This window comes from Mustela nivalis, assembly GCF_964662115.1.
Source record: "Mustela nivalis genome assembly, chromosome: 6".
Classification (NCBI taxonomy): domain Eukaryota; kingdom Metazoa; phylum Chordata; class Mammalia; order Carnivora; family Mustelidae; genus Mustela; species Mustela nivalis.
This window is the reverse complement of record NC_139025.1, coordinates 119,657,160-119,682,410: the sequence shown is the minus strand read 5'-3', so window position 1 is coordinate 119,682,410 and position 25,251 is coordinate 119,657,160. Positions and strand designations below refer to the sequence as shown.

The following is a 25,251-nucleotide window of genomic DNA, read 5'->3' as shown; positions in this document are numbered from 1 at the left end:
CCTAACATTGTGAACATCCTGTCTGGTCGCTTTCAGTTCGGCCCTAATCAATTCCGTTTGGTCATCCATGGCTTTCTCCAACCTAGCTATTGCCTGGATAATTGTTGGACTGAATTCTCTTTCCGACATATTGTCTATGTTGATAGCCGTTAGCTCTGTTGCAGAAGGCCCATCCTCTGTATTTTTCTTCTGTGGGCATTCCTCCTCCTAGTCATTTTGTTGAGAGATGACTGAACGGATGTAGCTGGATGTATCGACCGTGGTGCAGTCAAGGTGCACCCTGGAACACTTCTGAGCAATCAGGATTCCCCATCCAAATGAGAGGAAAAAGAAAAGAAAAAGAAAAAGAGAGAGAGAGGAAAGAAAGGGAAGATAAAAGAGAAGGTTCAGCCCAAATGGGCCCCAAGGTAAGATTGATGAAGTATACAAACAAAAACATACAAGCAAAAAGACTGATGAAAGTATATGACAAGAGAAAAAAATATTTATATATATATTTTATATATAAATATTTGTATATATTTATATATATATATATGCAAATAAAGGAAGAACCTCGTCAAAAAGAACCCCAAGTGTAAGATTTATATAGTATCGGGACAAACACAAAAACACAGAAACACTGGTGGAAGAAAAAGTTGGGAGAGTGGTTATAAATTCTCAGTGTGGGCGTGTAAGGTTGTTTTGATTCTTCCTGGATGTATCTTGATATCTTTGTTAAAGGACTCAGCTTTCCTAAGATAAAGGGGGATTAAAAATTGGTTTACCAGGTGCCTGGGTGGCTCAGTGGGTTAAGCCTCTGATCTCAGGGTCCTGGGATCGAGTCCCACATTGGGCTCTCTGCTCAGTGGGGAGCCTGCTTCCCTTCCTCTGTCTGTGCCTGCCTCTCTGCCTACTTGCGATCTCTCTCCCTTTGTCAAATAAATAAATGAAATCTTTAAAAAAAAAAAAAATTCGTTTACCTGTAGGGGTAGTATTGATTGGGGAAAGGGGATTACCTTGAAGTTTAACTCTATATGAATATTAGAAAATAAAAATAAAAAGGAATAAACTAAACTGAAATTAAAAAAATAGAAATGCAAAAGAAAAACACAGGTATATGTATCAAAAAGTTCAGGTTAGAAGGTTATTATGGAATTTGATGTACTGGACATCTCACTGTGATGGTAAATAGGTTAAAAAATTATTTATATAAAAAAAAAAACATAGAGCCAGAATAGTGGGAACAAGTTAAAAATAAAAGTTGTTCTATGAAGTAGTGGTGATGGTTCTCTTCTAGTCTTTTTTTTCTTTTCTGGGGGAGGGGCCTGCCACGTGGGTTTTTAAGTCAATGATGTTCCCTGAGTTACGTCCTCCTGCCCCCCTCAAGGGGGTGGGCTCTGAGGAAACCGGTTTTCTTCAGGCATTTTTTTCTCTGGAGATTTTTTTTTTTTTTAAGATTTTTTATTTTTTTATTTGACAGAGAGCTCACAAGCAGGTAGAGAGGCAGGCAGAGAGAGAGGAGGAAGCAGGCTCCCTGCTGAGCAGAGAGCGGGATGCGGGGTTGGATCCCAGGACCCTGAGATCATGACCTGAGCCAAAGGCAGCGGTTTAACCACTGAGCCACCCAAGCGCCCCTCTCTGGAGATTTTTATGTTTGTTCACTTTTTTTTTCTCTCTCGCCTTGACCCCTTTTGATGGTTTTTGTAGGTTTAGAGGAAAGCAAACTGCACCCTGACTTCCCTCTCAGAGAAGCCTCAGTCTGCCCTCCTGTGGGTGCTGCAGAGCCCATCTAAATTCCGCCTTGGCCGCTGGCAGAGCAGGTTCTGAGTCGCAGTCACTGGGGTCACAGGATCTTCTGCTTGTACCCAAAACCACCGCAGCGGCGGTTGTCTGGGCAGCTCCAGACCCCCAGAGAGGTTCCAAGCAGCGATAGGACACTGAGATTTTTCTGCTGGCCCGGGTTGGGAGTGCCTAGTCCCTCTGGGTCTAAGAGCGCCGGGCTTGGCGTGCACCTCTCTGAGGGAAGGTGCTGTGGGTGGAGCGCATGTCTCAGGCTCTGAGAGCAGCGCACAGGTCTGAGAGCACCAGGCTGGGACTTCCAAGTACCTTTCTCAGGGGAGGGTGAGGGGCGTGTGCGTCTCAGGTTCTGCATTCTGTCGTCTGGTGAGGCTCCCAGCCCCTCACAGGAGCCGGACCCCACGCGTTCTTGGGCGTGCTGGTGAATCAGGGACCAAGACCTGGTTTCTCTGCCGCACTCTCTCTGGCTCAGCACCCGGGGAGGCTGTCCTGGGTCCCCGCTCCAATCCCATCTCTCCCCCCCCACCCGCGATCCTTTGCTCTTTTTGAGTGTTTTCAACCAGTCTCCAAGTTAATGCTGGTCCCCAGATGCAGGGCACTCTCGTATTAGGGATATTACTTTCCAATCTGTCGCCTCTGGTGGCTCCCTCCCCCTTTTGTTTATCTTCTGATATTAGTCCAACGTTCCCACTCTGCTTTACCTGCTCATTGGTGTCTTCTGCCCCTGTAGAGATCCAGACGTGTATAATTCTGATCCCAGACTGATTTCATGGGTGATCGGAATTCTTTGGTAGGTAATCAGCTCACTTTAGGGTACAGGTTGAAAAGCCTCCTCCTACTTCCCCACCATCTTGTTCCCCCACCATCTTGTTCCCCCACCTTTTTTTCTCTAAAGATTTTATTTATCTGTTAGAGAGAGAATGAGAGGGAGAGAGCGAGCGCAAGCACAGGCAGAGAGAGTGGTAGGCAGAGGCAGAGGGAGAAGCACGCTCCCTACGGAGCAAGGAGCCCAATGTGGGACTTAATCCCAGGACGCTGGGATCATGACCTGAGCCGAAGGCATCTGCTTAACCAACTGAGCCACACAGGTGTCCCATGCCTTTTGTTTTGTGATTGTTTTCTTTGCTGTGCAGAAGTTTTTTATCTTGATGAAGTCCTAAAAGCTCAGCTTTGCTTTTGTTTCCTTAAGCAGATATTCGTAAAGGTCCAAGTATTTGCTATACTGGGCCATCGAGCTTTATTATGAAGCTGCACTAATTAAGTCAGTATGGTAGCATGTCAAAATACATAAGCCAGTAGAATAGAATGGAGAACCTTAAAACACCCACACACTGTGCGTTTATTGCAAAGGTGGTATTGAAATAGGGAAATGTGCTTTACAATAAATATTGCTGTAACATTCCATATGGAAAAATTACAGTTTGATTTCTACTGTACTCCATTCGTAAAGATCAACTCCAGGTGGTTCATAAGCTTAAAAGTGAAAGGTAGAACACTAAAAGAATTTCAAGAAAGATCTCTCATTACAAGAAATGGGTAAGATAGGGGATTAGAAGTACACTTAATTGTACACTGAAACTAATAGCACTGTATGTTAACTATACTGGTATTAAAGAATAATTAAATAAAAATGATTTCTTGGGCACCTAAGTGGCTCAGTGGGTTAAGCCTCTGCCTTTGGCTCAGGTCATGATCTCAGGGTCTCAGGATCGAGTCTTGCATCAGGCTCTCTGCTGAGAAGGGAGCCTGCTTCCCCCCCCCTCTCTCTCTGCCCACTTGTGATCTCTCTCTCTCAAATAAATAAATAAAATCTTTAAAAAAATTATTCTCATACAACTTGTATGAAGCACCTACCACAAAGGAAAATATTTTAAAATTTGATGTTAAAATTAAGAACTTTTGGTCAAGAGTATAAAAGAACGAAAAGGCAAATTACAGAAAGTTAAAAAAAAAAAAAAAGGACTGATGTTTTTAACCCACAGAAGTTTCATGTCCAAAATATGTAATGAATTACCTCATATCGGTAAGAGAAAACAAATAGCTTAAGAGCCCAACAGGAAAAATAGTTGACCAGCTCCTTCACTAAAAGATTTTACTTGGCCAGTGAACACATAAAAAGGGGAAATGCAAATTGAAAGAATAATAAAATAATTCCATTTTCCATTAACAGATTAGCAACTTTTTGTTTCAAGTGGGACGAAAGGAACTATCATATTCTGCTCAGTGAAACTTGATATAACCGTTTTGGAAAATACAGTAGCCATAAGTGATTTTTCTGTAAGATTACATCCCCTGCATAAGATTCCCTAGTGGCTTTTCAATTCAGATGAAATTTGTATCAGGATTCACAAAGGTTGTGTACCATGAGTCCCTGGCTATCTCTGACCCCAGGGCTGCCTTCACCAACACTCCATTCCTTTGTACACTTCATGTTAAGTACTTGACATGTATTTTGCCTGTTTTCCTTCACTAAAATGTAAGTTTTTAGGAGAACAGTATTTTCATTTTTTAAAAATATTTGAGAGAGCACGAGAGAGAGAGTGAGAGAGTGAGCAGAAGCAGGGGGAGGGGCAGAGGGAGAGGGACAAGCAGAACCTGGAGGCAGGACTCCATGCCAGGACTCTGGGATCATGACCTCGGCCAAAGGCAGATGCCTAGCTGACTGAGCCACCCAGGTGCCAGGAGAACAGTATTTTTGTTTTGTTTACTGCTCTGTTTCCTGATCCTAGAACAGCATCTGGCCCGTTATAGGTACCTAAGGATGTCTTTAAATATGAGTTGGGTTAAAAAAAAAACCAAACTAATGAAAAAGACTTAGGAGAGATGTTTTCACACAGTTTTAGCTGCTTTTAATTGATTTCTGTTTGTTGTGATAGGGTATAAGTATTTATTAAATTAAAAAAAATTATATGTAAGATAAATTGGATCTCTTCAATTAAAATTACAGATTATTATTTTTTCTAATTGGTTTGGATTCTGTTATAATGTTGATAATTTACAGGAGAACCCTTATGAGTAGATGGGAAAAAATAAAGAAATTACTAAATACAATTGAAGTAGCATATAAAAAATATAAATGTACCTTTGACCCTTCAGCAGCATGGTAGTTGGGGCAGTGACCTGTGCAGTTAAAAAGCTGCATATAACTTTTGACTCCCAGAAGCTTTACTGTTAGCATACTATTGACCAGAAGCCTTAGTAAAGGCTTTTGTTAACACATACTTTGTATAAATATTATATACTGTATTCCAAACAATAACCTGGAGGAAAGAAAATCATACAAAATAACCTTGAGTGGATCCTGAAAGTTTAAACTCCTGGTAAGTTCAAGGGTCAACTGTATATGAAAATAACATACAGACCTTTTCATTTTGAGTGATTTGTTCTGACAGTTTTCTTTTGTTGTCTATCTCCAAGTGGGAGCCGGTGAGGTGGCTAACTTTGCTGCATATGCCTTTGCACCAGCCACCCTAGTGACTCCATTAGGAGCTCTCAGCGTCCTAGTAAGGTAAGGATGCTATGCTGCTTGTGTAGGGACAGTAGTCAGTATATTAGTCCATAAAGCATTCTAATTGCACATGCTCAGCATAATTGACATTTAAACAATCTTGAGAACTTTTTTTTAAGCTGTGCTTTTAAAGGGTTCTCTTTTGTGCACAGGCGTGCTGTCAATTTGTAGCAGAAATTATGCTCCCATGCTTTGTCTCGCTTTTATTAAAATTTTTTAAAATTTCAAGTTTGACTTGTCACAGCAGTTAACATTTGAGACATAGACACTTTGGTAAAATGGTGGTTGGTGATAAGTCAGTTTCCATACCTACAGTAAACCAATGATTGGTACAAGGTTGTGTACCTCTGAAGACTGCTCTGGGGGTACCCCTTTGGAAGGAGCAGTCCAAAACTTGTCCTTTTTCTATTATTTTAATGATTAGCCCAAACGGCAAAGCCCATATTGAAGTTTGGATTTTGGTTACTATTCTCAAAGTTTTTGATAGTTTTTTTAATAAAGTCTTTGTTTCCCCCAGGGTAGTGTGTTTGTGTATAAGTCAGTATTATATTTAAGTTACATAATTTTTCAAGATACTATATAATCTAGTATATAAAGATGCATTGTGGTACATGTCTTTTACCCTTAATTTTCTGTATGTTATGTCATATTTATAGGTTTACATTATATGTTTTTTAGATTTCGTTAAAACTGGCTTTTAAGTATTAAAACTTTTTCATTTAATAGGCAAATTATATAGAATGACACGAACGCATAGAAAGGCTGCATCAACCAGTATGGATAAATTAAAGTTGAGCAAATTTTAAGCACTGGTTTGGACGTAGAGTCTTAGATTATAAATTTATATTATACCTCCGTTTATTGTGAATTTCATACTGATTTTCTATAGTAGAAATATGGGAACTATACTGGTTTAGTGTGCCATTGTTTTGCTGGAAACTTCCATTTTATGATTGAATGTGCCTTTCTGAAAGCCAGAGAACCTTCACAAGTTTGTAGTGTTTTAGTTTTTTAATAATTTAAATTCTGTGTTATGTTGATTTTTAAAAATGAGAGAAGTAATTCATAATTTTAATGTTCTCCACTCCCCTCCCCCATTTTAGTGCCATTCTTTCTTCATACTTTCTAAATGAAAGACTTAATCTTCATGGGAAAATTGGATGTTTGCTAAGTATTTTAGGATCTACAGTTATGGTCATTCATGCTCCAAAAGAAGAAGAGATTGAGACTTTAAATGAAATGTCTCACAAGCTGGGAGATCCAGGTAAGAAACAAGAAAAGCTTTATTAGTCTCACTATTTTACTTTTTTTAAAAAAATATTTTATTTATTTATTTGAGAGAGAGGTAGTGAGAGAGAGCATGAGTGAGAAGGTCAGAGGGAGAAGCAGACTCCCCGTGGAGCTGGGAGCCCGATGTGGGACTCATGACCTGAGCCTAAAGCAGTCAGTCGTCTAACCAACTGAGCCACCCAGGCGTCCCACTATTTTACTTTTTAATTTAGTTTTTATTTTAACCAAAATTTTATGTGCATATAAAGAGGCAAATTGTTCTTCATGGCTTATTATGAAAAATTATGGTCATTTTCTTCTCCTACCAGCCCCAGATGCCTTGTTTATTTTATTCTTTAACTCTGTGTGTCTAAGTAACATGCTTAAGGTGCTGCTACTCTTGGCTTTAGGCATCATCTGTGTATCTGCCTGATTTTGTTTAAATGATTTATTTACATTATAGTCATTATATAACTTTTATTCCCAGCTTAGACATATACAACTACGTTTCCTTCTTTGTATTTTTTTTTCTTAATGGATAATGATCTTTTTGATCACTTTTCTATGAATTTATCAATCTGTCTTAAAACTCTACTCCATGGTCTTAATTCTACCCTCAGTAATTTCAAACACATTAGGTATTCTGCAGTTTCATCTCTTCTGGAAATTTCTCCCAAAATCTTATTTGGCCTTAGTCCAGGCTGGTATCTTGAGCTGCTGGCACATTTGTTATTGTGGACTTTTCTTCATTAGCATCCTGAAGGGATCCCCTTCACTTTTTTCTTGGCTCTGAATCCTGGGTTTGCTCCTTCATTTTGGTTGGAGCCACTATTGCAGGAGACAAGAAAGGCACAGAAGAGATGAGACTTTTTAAGTCCTTGTATATATAAAAATGTCTTTAGTCCATGTAACCTCATTGTCTTCTCACTTCCTGTGTTGCTAAGAAATGACAATCAATTCTTTATCTTTTATATGTTACCATATTTTGTCTTTAGCAACCTTTAGGATGTCCTCTTTGCCCTCATCATCTGAAATTTTCCACTGAGGTACTTAAATGTGGGCTAGTTTTTATCCATTGTGCTAGGTATTTGATGGATTTTTTAAAATTTGGAAATGTCTATCTTATTCTAGGAAATCAAATTTGTTCTTTGATATTCTTTCTTTTTTCTTTATGAAATTCTTTTTACTCTTCTGTTGATTGGACTTCCTGCAATATACAGTGACTTTACATAGACGCGTGCATGCACGAACATATACACATGTATATATACACACATGTACATATATACGTATACACACAATATGTATAAATACGTACATATATACGTATATGTATATATGTATGTGTACGTGTGTATTTACATTATATATTTATATATTTATTTTATAATTATATAAATATATAGTAATTTAATATATATATTATACATATATATTTTTTCATCTTCCTGTTTTTATTGCTTTTTCTTTTTAGCCCTGCCTTCAGGGAGATTTCCTCAGTTTTATCTTCACAGCCCCTTTGAGTTTTTATTTCTGCTATTACATTTTTAATTTCCAAGAGCTTGCTTTTGCTCTTTAGTTGTGTATGTGTCCGAAAAACCAAACAAAACGTGAAATTCACTTTCAACATTTTGCAGATGTACAGTACACTATTGTTACCCACATGTGTTGTGTTGTGCAGCAAGTCTCCAAAGAGACCTGGTTATTTAAAAGTATTTCTGCAAACTTCAATATTGGGATTGTTTGTGGGCTCTGTTTTTTCTTTTGCTTTAGTCATTTAGTTTTGTTTTTAGGCAGTTTTGATTAAATGCTGGGCAAAGAATATTAAGCTCTAAGTGATGTATTATTCCTTCAGAAAAAACCTAATTTTTTTTTTTTGTTGTTGGACACTTTTTCTTTCTTTCTTTCTTTCTTTTTTAAATATTTTTTTATTTTACAGAGATCACAAGTAGACAGGGAGGCAGGCAGAGAGAAGGGGAAGTAGGCTTCTCACTGAGCAGGGAGCCCGATACAGGGTAACCCAGTGAGCCACCCAGGTGCTCTGCAGATCACCTTTAACTTGAAGTGTTGTTTCACTCTTTGTTGAGGCTGGTTTCTTTCCATTTTACATGTATTTCTTTTTTTTTTTTTTTTAAAGATTTATTTATTTGACAGAGAGAAATCACAAGTAGACAAGAGAGGCAGCCAGAGAGAGAGAGAGAGGGAAGCAAGCTCCCTGCTGAGCAGAGAGCTCGATGCGGGACTCGATCCCAGGACCCTGAGATCATGACCTGAGCCGAAGGCAGCGGCTTAATCCACTGAGCCACCCAGGCGCCACTGCATGTATTTCTTAATCATAGATTCTCAGCTGATACCCTGGGATGTTTACTTGGACCATCCACCTGGATGAACTTTTAATGGCAGTGTCTGTGTCAGCATTCCAAGACTGTAGGTGTCTTCACTCCACTCTCTGGCATTTTTACCAGGCTGTCTATTTGGTTTCTAAAAACCTAGGCATATATAGCTTCTCTTCCCACAAATGCCTTTTTTTTTTAACGATTTATTATTTATTTGACAGAGATCACGAGTAGGCAGAAAGGCAGGCAGAGAGAGGAAGGGAAGCAGGCTCCCTGCTGAGGAGAGAGCCCGATGTGGGGCTCGATCCCAGGACCCTGAGATCATTACCTGACCTGAAGGCAGTGGCTTAACCCACTGAGCCACCCAGGCGCCCCTAGCATCTGTAAATTTTTTTTTTTTTTTTTTAAGATTTTATTTATTTATTTGACAGAGAGAAATCACAAGTAGATGGAGAGGCAGGCAGAGAGAGAGAGAGGGAAGCAGGCTCCCTGCCGAGCAGAGAGCCGGATGCGGGCCTCCATCCCAGGACCCTGAGATCATGACCTGAGCCGAAGGCAGCGGCTTAACCCACTGAGCCACCCAGGCGCCCAGCATCTGTAAATTTTTGAGTGTTCAAGGTCATCTTGTGATTTCTCTCCATTAGTTTGTTTCCATTCTTGGAGTTAGGGCATTCCAGTGGGTGGGAAGTGTAGTGAGCTATTCTAGAGTGGATGGCTGCGAATCAGCCTCATCTCCATTTTCTGTGATCTAATTATCATGAGCCCTAAAATGCTATGTTAAAAATGTTAGTAACAGTTTATGAATATTAAGCATTGTGTAATCTTCCAGTATATACATCTAACTAAATTTTTATGGCTATACTTTTGCTGGGGCAGCAAAAGGAAGAAAATACTTATTTTAAGGTCACACCTTTTCTCCTTCCTATTGAGTTAATATTTGTTTTGGATTCTCAGGTTTTTTTTTTAGTACTTATGCATTTGACTAAATACAACTTTTCTTTGCCTCCCCCAGGTTTTGTGGTCTTTGCAACACTTGTGGTCATTGTGTTATTGATACTAATCTTCGTGGTGGGACCTCGCCATGGACAGACAAACATTCTTGTGTATATAACAATCTGCTCTGTAATTGGAGCATTTTCAGTCTCCTGTGTTAAGGGCCTGGGCATTGCTATCAAAGAGCTGTTTGCTGGAAAACCTGTGCTAAGACATCCCCTGGCCTGGATTCTGCTGCTGAGCCTTATAGTCTGTGTGAGCACACAGATTAATTACCTGAACAGGGCCCTGGATATATTCAACACTTCCATTGTGACTCCAATATATTATGTATTCTTTACAACATCAGTTTTAACTTGTTCAGCTATCCTTTTTAAGGAATGGCAAGATATGCCTATTGATGATGTCATTGGTACTTTGAGTGGCTTCTTTACAATCATTGTGGGAATATTTTTGTTGCATGCCTTTAAAGACGTCAGCTTTAGTCTAGCAAGTCTCCCTGTGTCTTTTCGAAAAGACGAAAAAGCAATGAATGGCAATCTCTCTAACATGTATGAAGTTCTTAATAATAATGAAGAAAACTTGACCTGTGGAATTGAACAGCACAGTGGTGAAAATATCTCCCGAAGAAATGGAAATCTCACAGTTTTTTAAGAAAAATGTAATTAAAAGCTTAATCTGTAATTGTGTTATCAAGTGAATTTGAATATCAGAATGTGTCTGAAAAAGCATTGTTGTCAAAAAATGTTCTCTGGAGACAATCTTTTATAAGTTTCACTGATTTGGACCAAGAAATTATTATATTTACATGATGGTAGCTCACTAAAATGACCTCAGTACATGGCCAATTTCTATTAACATTCTATTATTATAGAGGTATTTTAAATTTTTCTTTCACCACAATCTAAATGCACTGACAGTTTTAAGTCGATAAAAATGCTTTATTTTTTCATTGGTGATTAAAATCTGAAATGTACATTTGTCATCCTCAGTCCATCAATCCCTGACCATTTGAAGGCTTTTTGATTTAAAAAGGAAAAAAATTTTCCTAATACCTTATCCGGTGATTTACCTTACCTGTAAGAATGACTCCTGTTTGATGAATTTTTTTAAATTTTGAAATGTTGGTTTAAGAGAATCCTAAGTTATGAAATGAAGAAAAATTCAAATTTACCAAACAATAAAGGGTAGGAACTTGCCCCATGGGAGATGTTTCTCACATTGTGACTTAATCCCCCACATTTGATGGTCTTCCTATTCCTTGATGGCACCTTGCTAAACCAGTGCATCCTACATATGTCAGGCTGCAGCCTGACTGGTTTCATTCTTTACTTACTCTAATTCCTTGATACTTGGAATCTTGATTTACCATTTTACATCAGCTCTTGTACTTTTCAGTGTATTTTCATAATGAGTTACATTGTCATTTAGATCTTCTAACAACTCTGGGAAATAAAGTCAAAAGACTAATTTCTTAAATTTAGTTCATGTTATAATAAAAAGACAAATTGAAACAGTTCTTTTCTAAGTCTGAATGCTTAGAACAAACAAGGTGGTTATAAAATAATGGTTTCTTTGTACCCAGTATTTTACTTTGCTTTAGTGTTTGTTCAGACCATTGTATATTTTGGTCTTTTAAAAATGTCCATGAAAAAGTGTTTATGGAAACTTTCAAATGTATGCAAAAAAGGTAGACTAGTATAATGAACTCCATCCAGCTTCAGAACCTATCATCATAGCAATCAACTGGGTTTAAAAAAGTAAACCATTTCCACCTAGGTTGCAGGAAGAACATGGGCTTGCTCCCGTTGTGCTGCTCCTGCCCAAGGTCCTACAGCTTGATCCCTACTATGTAACCAGTCACCACTGGTGCCTCACTGTCCTTGCCAGGGGATTGCCAGAGCCTCACTATAGTGATGGTGTCCTGCCACACAGCTCTCCACTGGCTTTATTAGGGCAGAGTTAATGGTCTCCAGGTTTCATGAAATAAAATCCCTTTCCCCAGCATTTTTTAATCTTCTAAGGAGCCTTTGTAGACATTTTTTTTTCTAACTGCCTCCCCCATGTAATCTTAATATCACAGATATACTATGTGTTTATTTACTATATATACTATATATACTTTACTATATATACTATATATACTTTGTACAAAAGTATATATATTTACTTTGTACAAAAGTATATATATTTACTATATATATTTACTATATATACTTTGTACAAAGTAGAGATATATAGTAAATAGAGTAAGAACCAATTTTTCACCCCCATGGCTGTGATATGGCACTCAGAATGCAGATTAATATAAATTCTTAATTCAGCATTTAAAAAAACAATTTTTTTTTAAAGATTTTATTTGTTTACTTGGCAGACAGAGATCACAAGTAGGCAGAGAGCAGGCAGAGAGGGGGAAGCAGGCTCCCTGCTGAGCAGAGAGCCCAGTGTGGGGCTCGATCCCAGGACTCTGGGATCATGACCTGAGCTGAAGGCAGAGGCTTGAACCCACTGAGCCACCCAGGCGCCCCCTTAATTCAACATCTTTTTTTTTTTTTTTTAAAGATTTTTATTTATTTGACAGACAGAGATCACAAGTAGGCAGAGAGGCAGGCAGAGAGAGAGAGAGAGAGGAGGAAGCAGGCTCTCCGAGGAGCAGACAGCCCGATGCGGGGCTCGATCCCAGGACCCTAGGATCATGACCTGAGCCGAAGGCAGAGGCTTTAACCCACTGAGCCACCCAGGTGCCCCTTAATTCAACATCTTAATAGCACTGGAAATTGCATTAATGTTTAAAAAATGTTTAAATTTGGTTTATAATGGAGTCTTAGAGAATTTAGCATTAATCATAATTCCTCATAGTCTATACTTCAGTATAGGGTGAGCAGATACTACCCTCAGTCTGTGGCAGAATGCTGGTCCCAGTGTTAGTCACATTACCTAAAGCAACATTTTTAGGTAACTTGGTAATGAACAATTCTATTTCATAGTAAGTCAAGATTAAAGAGTCCAATGGAGTAGTTCACAGACTTTATCTTCAGTAGCTGTATGATGGTTTTAATGTTCTGTTTCCAAAGCCATAAGGCAATTACTCCCTATCATCATCTTGTCCCTTCTTTCAAGGTGGCAGGTGACCTAGATTAGATCTCCTGGGCCAGGTCTGTACAGATAAGTAATACTAAATGAATAAACACAAATAAGTTTTATTAGCTTTATTTCTGTAACCTTTAAATCATACCCTACAAATTAGATTCTGTCACAACTGGATTTAGTAGAAGCAGAGGAATCAAGTTCACTATTTTCTGAAACACTGACACAAAAAAGGGAAGGGAACAATGACTTAGAAAAGGTTACTCATAAAAGACCCATCAGGAAAAATCCCCAAACAAAAGCTAAATAATTAAGTTTAATTCTAATTGGTAGTGCATTTTATTACAATGAGCTGGTAGTATGTTTCTTAAGTCTGTAAAATTTTCCCCAAACATTATCGATTCTTTGCTAAGGAATAAATGGATGACCTCAGCAGCAATTTGACATAGCTAGCTGTTGGAACATTCCATAGAAAAAATGGAAAATTACTCTGTAAGAACATGATGGCAACAATCAGCAGCCAATATTCTCAGACTTTCTAATTACCAAAGGCATATACAATTTTAGTCTAGAAAAATAAGTCAATTTTATAAAATTTAAGCTTTTAAATTGAAAAGTACCCCCTTTAACAGGCACAGAGATAAGGAAAAATAGTCCCTAAAAATCTCACTAAATAGTTTATGGAAAGGAAAACATGCCCTTAAAAGTTATTAAATGCAGTCAGTACTGAGACTCTTCAAAAACATGATGTACATGTCCTCAGCTGCTGGCCAGGGACTGGTGGATAGGTGGCTGAAAGCAGCGAACATGCTCCACGGGGGTGCTTTCTCCATCACCAGACTTCAAGTACTTGTCCAAGATAGTAATTATTTCATCATTTAGAATCTGGAACTTGCGAATTCTCTCTACCATCTTCTTTAATGGCTGCAACAATTAAAATTAGGATGTTTTATTATCAAAACATGTACATTTATTCATGTTTCAAAATGGCAGGATTTTCACATTTTCTCATAAAAATTACAGCAAACTAGCACACATATCTATCTCTCTAATGTACCTATTGGAACAATGAATATATTTTGAATTTAAGCACATCTCCATTGGTTTTATGCTATTAACTATATTACCTGTACAACTGATAGACCTATTCATTCAACACAGGTATTAACCTGCTGTGTACTTAAAACTGGGAATGTACAGAATGTCAGTGGAGAAATGCCAGTATAAGTCTTAGATTCCAGTTCTTATCAACAGGATACTTTGATAAGACTGCTAGTACAACAGATTTGGATAACACACTCATGTACACACACACACACACACACACACACACACACACACACAAGAGGACACTTTAAAAAGCATTGCAGGTTTTGTCTATGCAGGAGGTAAAGCGGAAGCCAAGACCTCCTAAGGGACAGATGGCACCAGTGGCAATGGGATGAGATGTCCTGAGGTATAAGCAAGTGGGATTACACCGAGAAACTCCCAATAATGCTAGGCCCCTCTAAAGTGACTCTAATTTTGCTAACAGTCTGTGGAGATGAGAAGCAAATAAAAATCCAGGGAGGAAAAAGAAAAATCTAGGGAGAAAAGCAATCCATGCGATGCCTGGGAGGTGAAGTCAGTTGAGCGTCTGACTCTTGGTTTTGGCTTCGGTTGTGATCTCAAAGTCATGAGATTGAGCCCCACGTGAGGCTCCAAACATCGTGAGATCTGCTTGAATTTTCCTCTCCCTCAAATGTAAATTTTAAAGAAAAGAAAAGCAATCTAAGTTCAACTGGACAAGAGCTGGCAAATAAACCCAGCACACAAAACATTTTAGAGTTTAAGATAATCTTTGAGGCTTCAGATACTAGAATTACAGGGGCACCTGTCAAATAAATAAATAAATAAATAAATGTCAAATAAATAAATAAAATAATAAAAAGATACTAGAATTACAAGATATACATGAAATTTGTAAAAAAAAAAAAATTAATCGAAGACAAATTTATCAATTACCACCAAGATTTGAAGAACCAAATCAAACTTTTAAATATAAATTCATCCAAAATTAAAAACAGTAGAGCTGAAGTGAATCAGTTAACTAAATAATACACTTTTCTGGGAACAGACCAGAGAGATCAGAAAATGAAGATATGGGAATTAGAATGGCCCCTCAAAGACATCCACGCCCCAATCCCCAGAACCTATAGACATGTTGCCTTCCAAGGCAAAAGAGACTTTGAGAATGTAGTTAAGATTATAGACTTTAAAAATGGGGAAAGTACCCTAGATTTTCCAAGTGAGCCCCCAATCTAATAAAATGAGAAAAGAACTTGCTCTAGGTGGAGGCAGGAGATATGGCAGAAAGAATAGTTGAAAGACTGGAAAGCGAGGGAGGGACTTGAGATGTGGGCTAATGGTCAGCAAGGAAATGGGGACCTCAGTCCTCCAACTTCATGGGACTGTGTCCAGCCAACCACCTGAATGAGCCTGGAAGCAAATTCATCCTTAGATGCTCCAAAAAGGAGCACAGCCCTACAGATATATTAGTTTTGGCCTTGAGATGATAAAGGACCCATATGAGTCAAGCTGTGCCCAGATTTCTGACTGAGAACTGAGAGAATGGGTGTCATTTTAAACCAGTAAGTCTCTGGCAGTCTTTTGTGGATGAGGAAACTAATTTGAAAACTAACATGGTAAGGGGTAAGGGAACCAGAAGAATGTCTAACAAGTACGTAACTGCAGTCCTAAAAGAGGAGAATAGAGAGAATGGGAGAAAAAACTAAAATATTTGAAAAGATAATGGCGGAGTACTTTTAGAATTCAATTACAAAGAATCCATAAAATGACCAAAGAGAAAATGATCTAAAGGCAGCCAAAACAAGCAAACCAACGAACAAATCAAACAAAAACCACACACCCTTTGGCCACAAAAAAAGAAACTGGAATGGTACGCCAAAAATCTGAAAAGGCAGATCCTATAAGGCTGTATTATATGAAGCAGATCTAAGTACCCTAAAAAGAGAAAGAAAATGGAAAAATTAGCACTTTAACTGCCTGACTGCTTTACTTATCAAGTATATTTAGATTCATTTTGGAAATGAAAAGAAAGCCGCTTCAGTTGTTGTCAGCTTATGTACCGGGATGAAAAGCATTCTAATGTACCGGGATGAAAAGCATTCTGTAAAAAGGCCTTTTAATAAGTACAAAGTATGATTATTTTGTGAAACTTCCACATATGGTATAAGTCTCTTTCACATACCACATTTTTTATAATCTCATCTTTGCCATCATGTTTCTGGACTTTAAGTAGATGGTAGCAGAAATCCAGGACAGCAAAGCGCCGCTGTTGCCCAAGAAGTACAATGATCATACAGCCAGCCCAGTGGAGCCCGTCGCCAAAGCACTGCCTAGAAACAAGAAGGAACAAGTACAATGGGTAATCAACAAAAAAAAAAATAATAAACTCTTCTCTAAGTTTGTGTCCAGAGGTCAATGACCAAGGAATCTACTTGCAACAGGCCAGCAAGGGAACGGTGAGCAGCAGGAGATGTGTCTTTCTTTTTGATAAACATCTCTTTTGGGTTCCTCTGGCACATTCTTAACCATTTTTTAAGATCATGGACTCTTTGACTTTGGGAAGCTATGGACAACTCCTCGCCTCCTCCCCCTAGAAAAATGCATACCCAACTTGCCCAAGTTTCCATGGGTTCAGAGAACACCCTGAGTCACCTCCTGAGCATGAAGTAAGTACTTCCACTTAATGGCTTTAAAGCAGCTCAGCAAACTTTTAGTGAACTTCCAGAGGAATGCAGTCTTCTGTGTTAGCCTGCTCCCACTTCCCCATCCACTGAACACATACTTACTCGACTGTAAACTCGTGGGTTCCCACAGGAATACAATAGACAAACTGCATGGCACTCCAGAGTCTGTGAAACTCAACACACTCATCCACATGCATGACTCCATTGCTGGGCAGAGGCCCACGCCAGATGGGGTCATCCAGAAAGGTCCGGATCCGAGTCAGGATGACTTCAAACATAGACAGGCCACAGCAGAGACGCTCCTTTGTCAGCAAGTCCCCCTCTCTTGCTATTGCAATTTGCTGCACAAAGGACAGAACGTTATGAGCCAGGGTAGGAGGGCTGCTGAAACCAAACTACCCAGATTTGTTTCTGACTTACTGGAAAACTATCTTAATTTGCAGAAGAGGATTTTTATAAATAAGCATCAACAACATAAATATATCAGCTATTACATAAAGGTCTTTGTAGCTTAAATATATTTCAGTCAAGGAGAACTGTCTAGTACAGTTATTCTTTTTTTTTTTTTTTTAAAGATTTTATTTATTTATTTGACAGACAGAGATCACAAGTAGGCAGAGAGGCAGGCAGAGAGAGAGAGAGAGGAGGAAGCAAGCTCCCTGCTGAGCAGAGAACCCGACGCGGGGCTCGATCCCAGGACCCTGGGATCACGACCTGAGCCGAAGGCAGAGGCTTTAACCCACTGAGCCACCCAGGCGCCCCTAGTACAGTTATTCTTAACTGGGAGTGCTTTTGTCTCCAAAGGACATGTGGCAAGGTGTGGAGACATTTTTTGGTTATCATAGCTTGGGGTCAGGTGAGTGGCATCTAGTTGGTAGAGGCCAGGGATATTATGTTCTTTTTTTTTTCAAAATTTTTTCTTAAATTTTAATTCCAATATAGATAACATATAGTGTTATATTCGTTTCAGGTGAACAATACAGTGATCCAAAAATTCCATGTACTACTCAGTGCTCATCAAGTATACTCCTAATACCCTTTACTTACTTCACACATCACCCCATCCAGTAACCATCCATTTGTTTGTTGTAGTTAAGGAATCTGGTTTTTTTTTTAAATTTTTTTGTTCCTGTATTCATTTGTTTTATTTCTTAAATTCCACGTATGAGTGAAATCATATGGTATTTGTCTTTCTGATTGGCTTATTTCATTTAATATTATACGCTCGAGCACAATCCACATTGTTGGAAATGGCAATATTTCATTTTTCATGACTGAATAATATTCCATTTTGTGTGTGTGTGTAAACACATATATACCACATTTTCTTTATCCATTCATTTATCAATGGGCATGTGGGCTGTTTCCATAATCTACCTTTTATATAAATAATGTTGCAATAAACACGGGGGTGCATATAACATTTCAAATTAGTGTTTTGTATTCTTTGGGTAAATATCCAGTAGTATGATTACTGGATCATATGATAATCCTACTTTTTAATTTATTAAGGAACCTCCGTATTAAGGAACTTCCAGAGTGGATCCACCAGTATGCATTCCCACCAATAGTGCAAAGTGTTCCTTTTCCTGGGCATCTACAGGAACACTTGTTTCTTGTGTTTGGGGCTTTTAGCCATTCTGACAGGTGTGAGATGATACCTGATTATAGTTTTGATTTGCATTTCCCTGATGAGGAGTGATGTTGAGCATCTTTTCAAGTGTCTATCTGGATGTCTTCTATAGAGAAATGTATGTTCATGTCTTCTGCCCATTTTTAATTGGATTGTTTTTTGGGGTTGAGTTGTATAAGTTATATATATTCAAGAATAAATCTTTATCAGATGTCACTTGCAAATATCTCCTCCAATTTAACCAGTTGTCTTTTGGTTTTGTTGGTTGTATCCTCTGTTATATGGAAGTTTTTACTTTGATGAAGTCCTAACAGATTATCTGTTTTGTTTTCCTTGCTTCAAAAGACATATCTAGAAAGATATTGTTATGGGCAATGTCAGAGAAATTACTGTATTCTCTTCTAGGATTTTTATGGATTGAGGTCTCATGGTGAAGTCTCTATGTTTGCATGTAGTTATCAAGTTTTCCCAACACCATTTGTTGAGGAGACTTTTTCCCATTTCATATTCTTTCCTCCTCTGTCAAAGATTAATTAACCACATAATTGTGGGATTGCTTCTCGTCTTCCTATTCGGCTCCACTGACCACCATTTTTCTGCTGGTACCATACTTTTTGATTAGTATAGCTTTGCAGCCTAACTTGTAATCTAGAACTGCGACACCTCCAACCTGGTTTTGCTTTCTCAAGATTGCTTTGGCTTCTTGGGAGTTTTTTGTGGTTCCATACAAATTTTAGGACTATTTGTTCTAGTTGTGAAAAATGCTCTTGGTACTTTGACAGGGATTGCATTAAATCTGTAGGTAGCTTTGGATAAAGGATATTTAACAATATTTATTCTCCCAATCCATGAGCATGAAATACCTATCCATTTGTTTGTTATCATCTTCAATTTCTTTCAGCAATATTTTATAGTTCTCAGAGTACAGCTTTTTCAACTCCTTGGTTAAGTTTACTACTAGATATCTTACTATTTTTGATACAACTGTAAATGGGACTGTTGTCTAAATTTCTCTTTCTGCTGCTTCATTAGTGTACAGAATGCAATGGATTTTTGTGCACTGATTTTGAATCCTGGGACTATACTGAATTCCTTTATCAGTTCTAGTCATTTTTTGGTGGGTGTCTTCAGGGTTTTATATATATAGTTATCATGTCCTCTGCAAATAATGAAAAGTTTTACTTCTTCCTTACCAATCTGGATGTCCTTTCTTTTTGTTGTTTTGAGTGCTGTGGCTAGAACCGACAGTAACTATGTTGAATAAAAGTGATCAGAGTGTACATCCTATCTTACTCCTAACCTTAAGGGAAAAGGTCTGTTTTTTACAACTGAGTATGATGTTCACTGTGGGTTTTTCCATGTAAGACCTGTATTATATTGAAGTATGTTCCCTCTAAACATACTTTCTTGAAGGTTTTTATCATGAATGGATGTTGTACTTTATCAAATCCTTTTTCTGCACCTATTCGAACAATCATGTTTTTTCTTTTTCTTTTTTTTGGGGGCGGGGGGCTGGGGCACAGGGAAGGGCAGAGGAAGGAGAGAGAATCTTAAGCAGGCTCCACAAAAACACGGAGCTTGACATGGGGCTTGCTCTCACAACCCTAAGATCATAACCTGATCTGAAATCAAGAGTCGATGCTTAATGGATTAAGCCACCCAAGGTGTCCCAATGATCATATGGTTTTTATCCAATTTTCTTATCGATGTATCACATTGACTGACCTGTGGATACTGAAACACTCTTTCATCCCAGGAATGAATCCCACATGATTGTGAATGACTTCTAATGTATTTGTTGGATTTGGTTTGCTAGTATTTTGTTGAGGACTTTTGCATCTATATTCATCAGAGATCTTGGCCTGTAGTTCCTTCTTTTTTTTTTTGGTGGTGTCTTTATCTAGTTTTGGTATCAGGGTGATGCTATCCTCATGCAATAAATCTGGAAGTTTACTTTCTTTTTCTGTTTTTTTGGAATAGTTTGAGAAGAACAGAGTTTGGTAAAATTTACCTGTAAAGTTGTCTGTTCTTGGACTTCTGTTTGTTGGGTTTTTGATTACTGATTCAATTTCATTGCTGGTAATTGGTCTGTTCAAATTTTCTGTTTCTTCCTACTTCAGGTTTGGGAAGTTAAATATTTCTAGCAATTTATCTATTTCTTCAAGGTTGTCCATTTGTTGGAATATAATGTTTTTTTAAAGATTTTTTTTTTTAAGATTTTATTTATTTATTTGACAGAGATCACAAGTAGGCAGAGAGGCAGGCAGAGAGAGAGAGAGGAGGAAGCAGGCTCCCTGCTTGAGCAGAGAGCCCGATGCGGGGCTCGACCCCAGGACCCTGGGATCATGACCTGAGCCGAAGGCAGAGGCTTTAACCCACTGAGCCACCCAGGCACTCCTGGAATATAATTTTTCATAATATTCTCTTATAACTGTCTTTCTGTGGTATTGGTTGTGATTTTTCTTTTCTCATTTTTAAAAAGATTTTATTTATTTAATTGACAGACAGAGATCACAAGTAGGTAGAGAGGCAGGCAGAGAGAAAGGAGGAAGCAGGCTCCCTGCTGAGCAGAGAGCCTGATCCCAGCACCCTGGGATCATGACCTGAGCTAAAGGGAGAGGCTTTAACCCACTGAGCCACCCAGGAGCCCCTTTCATTTCTAATATTTATTTGAGTATTCCCTCTCTTCTTTTTTGAAAACGAATGGTTTTAAAATGAAAGGCTAAAGGTTTATCAATTTTCATTTTTTCAAGGAACAAGCTCCTGGTTTCAGATTTATTGCATTATATATATTTTAGATTCTATCTCATTTATTTCTGCTCTAATATTCATTCCTTCCTTTCTTCTGCTGGTTTTGGGTTTTGATAGCTGTTTTTTTACTAGCTCCTTTAGATGTAAGGTTAGGTTGTCTGGGACCGTTTTTGCTTCTTGAGGTAAGCCTACATTGCTATAAACTTCCTTCTTAGAACCACCCTTGTTGCATCCCTAAGACTTTGAACTATTGTTTTCATTTTCATTTGTTACCATGTAATTTTTTATTTCCTTTTTGATTTCTTGTTTGACCTATTTATTGTTTAGTAGCATGTTATTTGTGATCTTTCCAGATTTTCTCCTGTGGCTGACTTCTAGTTTCATAGTGTTGTGGTCAGAAAAGATGTATGGCATGACTTCAATCTTTTATAATTTGTTAAGACTTGTTTTGTGGGCTAATATGTGATCTATTCTGGAGGATGTTTTGTGTGCACTTGAGTGTGTATGCTGCTGTTTTAGGAGGGATGTTCTGAATATATGTTATATACTTTAGTGTGTTATTCAAAGCCACTGCTTCCTTGTTGATTTTGTTTGACGTCCACTGATAAGTGGGGTGTTAAATTCTCCTAAGATTATTGTATTATTGCCAGTTACTCACTTTATGTTTGTTATTAACTCCTTTATGTATTTGGGTGCTTTCATATTAGGGGCATAAGTATTTACAATTGTTTTATCTTCTTGTTGGATTGTTCTTTTTATGATTTATAGAGTGCCTTTCTATATCTTGTGACAGAATTGTTTTAAAGTCTGTTTTGTCCACTACAAGTATTGCTACCCTGGCTTTACCCTCACATCCATTTGCAGGATAAATGTTTCTCCATGCCCTCACATTCAATCTACATGTGTCTTTAGGTCTGAAATGAGTCTCTTGTAGGCAGCACATAGATGGGTCTTGTTTTTTTTTTTTTAATCCATTCCATCGCCCTATATCTTTTTATAAATCTAAAAAAAATATTTTTATTTATTTATTTGACAGACAGAGATCACAAGTAGGCAGAGGGGCAGGCAGAAAGCGGGGGGGGGAGGGGGAAGCAGGCTCCCTGCTGAGCAGAGAGCCCGATGTAGTTCACAAATTTTTTTTTTTTTTTTTGTTAAAGATTTTATTTTTATTTATTTGTCAGAGAGAGAGAGGGGCAGAGAGCAAGCACAGGCAGACAGAATGGCAGGCAGAGGCAGAGGGAGAAGCAGGCTCCCTGCCGAGCAAGGAGCCCGATGTGGGACTCGATCCCAGGACGCTGGGATCATGACCTGAGCCGAAGGCAGCTGCTTAACCAAATGAGCCACCCAGGCGTCCCCCAATTTTTTTTTTTTTTAAGATTTTTATCACCCTATATCTTTTGATTGGAGACTTTATACATTTACATTCAAAGTAATTATTCATATATGTGTATTTATTTCCAATTTGGTACTTGTCTTGTGGTTGTTTTTGTAGTTTATCTCTGTATCTTTCTTCTCTTGCTCTCTTCTCTCAGTTTGCCAGCTTTCTTTAGAAATTTACTTTGATTCATTTCTCTTTATTTTTTTGCCTGTGTGATACTGGTTTTTGATTTGTGGTTAACATTAGGTTTGTATTTAACATCTTCTGCATATTGCAATCTATATTAAGGTGATGTTCGCTTCAGTTTGAACCCATTTTTTACTTCTTCCCCCCATATTTTAGGTATATGGTATCATACTTGACATTCTTTTATTTTGTATGTCCTGGGACTTTTATGGATATGTTTATTTTTATTGTTTTTGTGCTTCCAATTTTTCTTAGTCTTAATTATGGTTTTTCCTTCCTACTCAAAGAATCCCCTTTAACATTTCTAGTAGGGCCGGTTTAGTGGTCATAAATTCCTTTAACTTGTGTTTTTGTGAGAAACTTTTATTCTCTCCTTCTATTCTGAATGATAGCCTTATGAACAGGGTATTCTTGGCTGATTTTTTCCTTTCAGTATGATGAATCTATAGATCATCCCACTCCTTTCTGTTCTTCGAAATTTCTGCTGAAGAATCTTGATAGTTTCATTTGGTTTCCCTTGTACATAACAGTTTTCGCTTTCTGCTTTTAAAATTCTCTATCACTACTTTTTGCCATTTTAATTACTATGTGTCTTGGTGTGGACATCCTTGGGTAGATTTCATTGGTGGCTTTCCGTGACTCCTGGATCTGGACTTCTCTTTCCTTTCCCAGATTTGGGAAGTTTTCATCTATTATTTCTTCAAATAAATTTTCTGCCCCCCTTCTCTCCCTTCTTCTGGGATCCCTAATAATACAAATGTTGTTATACTTGATCATGTTGCTGTGTTCCCTACATCAAATCTCATTCTGCATAATTTTATTTCTCTCACCTGCTCAGCTTGACTATTTTATATTTCTCTGTCCTGCAGCTCACTGGTACGTTCTTCTGCTCTTCTAACCTTCTATTTATTCCAGCTAGTGTATTTTTAATTTTATTTATTGTGTTCTTTATCTCTGATCAGTTCTCTTTGTTGTTGTTATGGGTCTCTTGATGTGTTCCACTCTTTTTTTAAACCCAATGAGTATCTTTATAAGGTTACTTTAAATTCTCTATCAGGTGCATTACTGATCTCCATTTGCTTAGGTCTCTCGTGGGTTTTTTTTCCCCTATTCTTTCATTTGGGACATATTCCTCTCTCTCTTCATTTTCTTTAACTCTCTGTGTCTGTTTCTGAGTGCTGGGAAATTCAGCTATGTCTCCTGCTCTTGAAAGTAGTGGCCTTAGGGGCACCTGGGTGGCTCAGTGGGTTAAGCCTCTGCCTTCAGCTCAGGTCGTGATCTCAGGGTCCTGGGATCGAGGCCCACATCGGGCTCTCTGCTCAGCGGGGAGCCTGCTTCCCCCTCTCTCTTTGCCTGCCTCTCTGCCTACTTGTGATCTCTCTCTGTGTGTCAAATAAATAAATAAAATCTTAAAAAAAAAAAAAAGAAAGAAAGAAAGTAGTGGCCTTATAAAGAAGGTCTCTGCTATGCAGTGTCCCCTGTTCACCAGAACCTAGCACTTCAGGGGTATCTCCTCTATGTGTTGTGTATGTCCTGCTGTTGTGGCTGAGCTGCTTTTTCCTTCAGTCTAATTGTCTTCAGTGGCTCTCTCTGTCTGTTATGGGGAGTACTTGGTCCCTGTGTTGTTAGTGGGCTAGTCTTGCACCACCTACAGATTGAATTGAGTCAGACTAGGCGTTTGCCAGAGATGCAGTAGCACCAAACTTTCCCTGTGCTGTCCCCTGAACTTTTGTTGGTGGGCAGAGCTTGCAGACAGACCAGTTGTCTGCCCCAACCCACTGCTGGGCCCTCTGTCTGACTGATGTGTGTGGTTATCTTTTTCTCTCCGCAGGGTAAGAGTCACTTGGAAGTGGTGCTGGCCCCTGTTAAGGCGCTTGCATACTGCCAGGCTGTGGCACCCCCCAGATGAGCTCTGGCCAAGGTGTACTGAGGGGCAGAGCTGCAATGGTGAGCAGTGGGGGACCATGGTATGGTGGTGTTAGCAAAGTTTGTGCAGCACCAATCCTCTGCAGGATGGTTCTTCCTGAGACAGGAGTGAGGCATATTTGTCTAAAGGGTGCAGATCTGTTGTAGCATAGCACAGGGGAGTGGGGCAGCAGTGTTAGCAAGTGAGGTAGTTGAGTGTCAGCATGGTGCTGGTTATTGCAGGAGGCCATGTGTTTATGCTGGGGGGCAGGGGATGGACATGGCACCTGCTGCTCCTTTGTTCCCGGAGAAGTCTCTCAAGGATTTCTGTTTTGCATGACAGTTCGGAAACAGGTAAACCACTCTCCCTTTCATTTGCCCCAGGCATTTTTCAAACTGCTGCTTCTAAGTTATGTCTCCAAAAGGCTGCTGTACCAAAGACACTACTAATCACCCTACAATTCATAGGAAAATCCCCACAATAAAAAATAACTGGTCCAAACTGAGGACAGTACTGCATCTGAGAAACCCTGATTTAGCTTAATTTGATATAAAATCATGGACCTGTACCCTGATATCTTGCCTCCTGTATGAGACTCCCACTTTTTTCTGTTATTAAAAACTGTGGGGGTGCCTGGGTGGCTCAGTGGGTTAAAGCCTCTGCCTTTGGCTCG

General features: G+C 38.6%; 2 protein-coding genes and 1 long non-coding RNA gene across 13 annotated transcripts in view; 2 read left to right on the top strand and 1 right to left on the bottom strand.

The window, feature by feature from the left end:
• NIPA2 (NIPA magnesium transporter 2) overlaps nucleotides 1–11,401 on the top strand; it is a 34,790-nt gene extending 23,389 nt beyond the window's left edge. For all 3 annotated transcript variants that reach the window (XM_082736007.1, XM_082736005.1, XM_082736006.1), the window contains 3 exons: nucleotides 5,197–5,287; nucleotides 6,391–6,551; nucleotides 9,905–11,401. In XM_082736007.1, coding sequence (XP_082592133.1) covers nucleotides 5,197–5,287; nucleotides 6,391–6,551; nucleotides 9,905–10,539 — 887 coding nt within the window. In that variant the 3' untranslated portion in view covers nucleotides 10,540–11,401. The remainder of the gene's footprint in view (nucleotides 1–5,196; nucleotides 5,288–6,390; nucleotides 6,552–9,904) is intronic.
• A 1,678-nt stretch (nucleotides 11,402–13,079) lies between these two features.
• CYFIP1 (cytoplasmic FMR1 interacting protein 1) overlaps nucleotides 13,080–25,251 on the bottom strand; it is a 119,409-nt gene continuing 107,237 nt past the window's right edge. For all 9 annotated transcript variants that reach the window (XM_082735982.1, XM_082735983.1, XM_082735987.1 and 6 more), the window contains 3 exons: nucleotides 16,827–17,065; nucleotides 16,223–16,370; nucleotides 13,080–13,896 (listed from right to left, as the gene is read on the bottom strand). In XM_082735982.1, coding sequence (XP_082592108.1) covers nucleotides 13,732–13,896; nucleotides 16,223–16,370; nucleotides 16,827–17,065 — 552 coding nt within the window. In that variant the 3' untranslated portion in view covers nucleotides 13,080–13,731. The remainder of the gene's footprint in view (nucleotides 13,897–16,222; nucleotides 16,371–16,826; nucleotides 17,066–25,251) is intronic.
• On the top strand, nucleotides 16,336–18,581 carry LOC309867295. The gene is made up of 2 exons (XR_014313096.1): nucleotides 16,336–17,267; nucleotides 17,490–18,581. It is a non-coding gene; the product is annotated as an uncharacterized lncRNA (long non-coding RNA).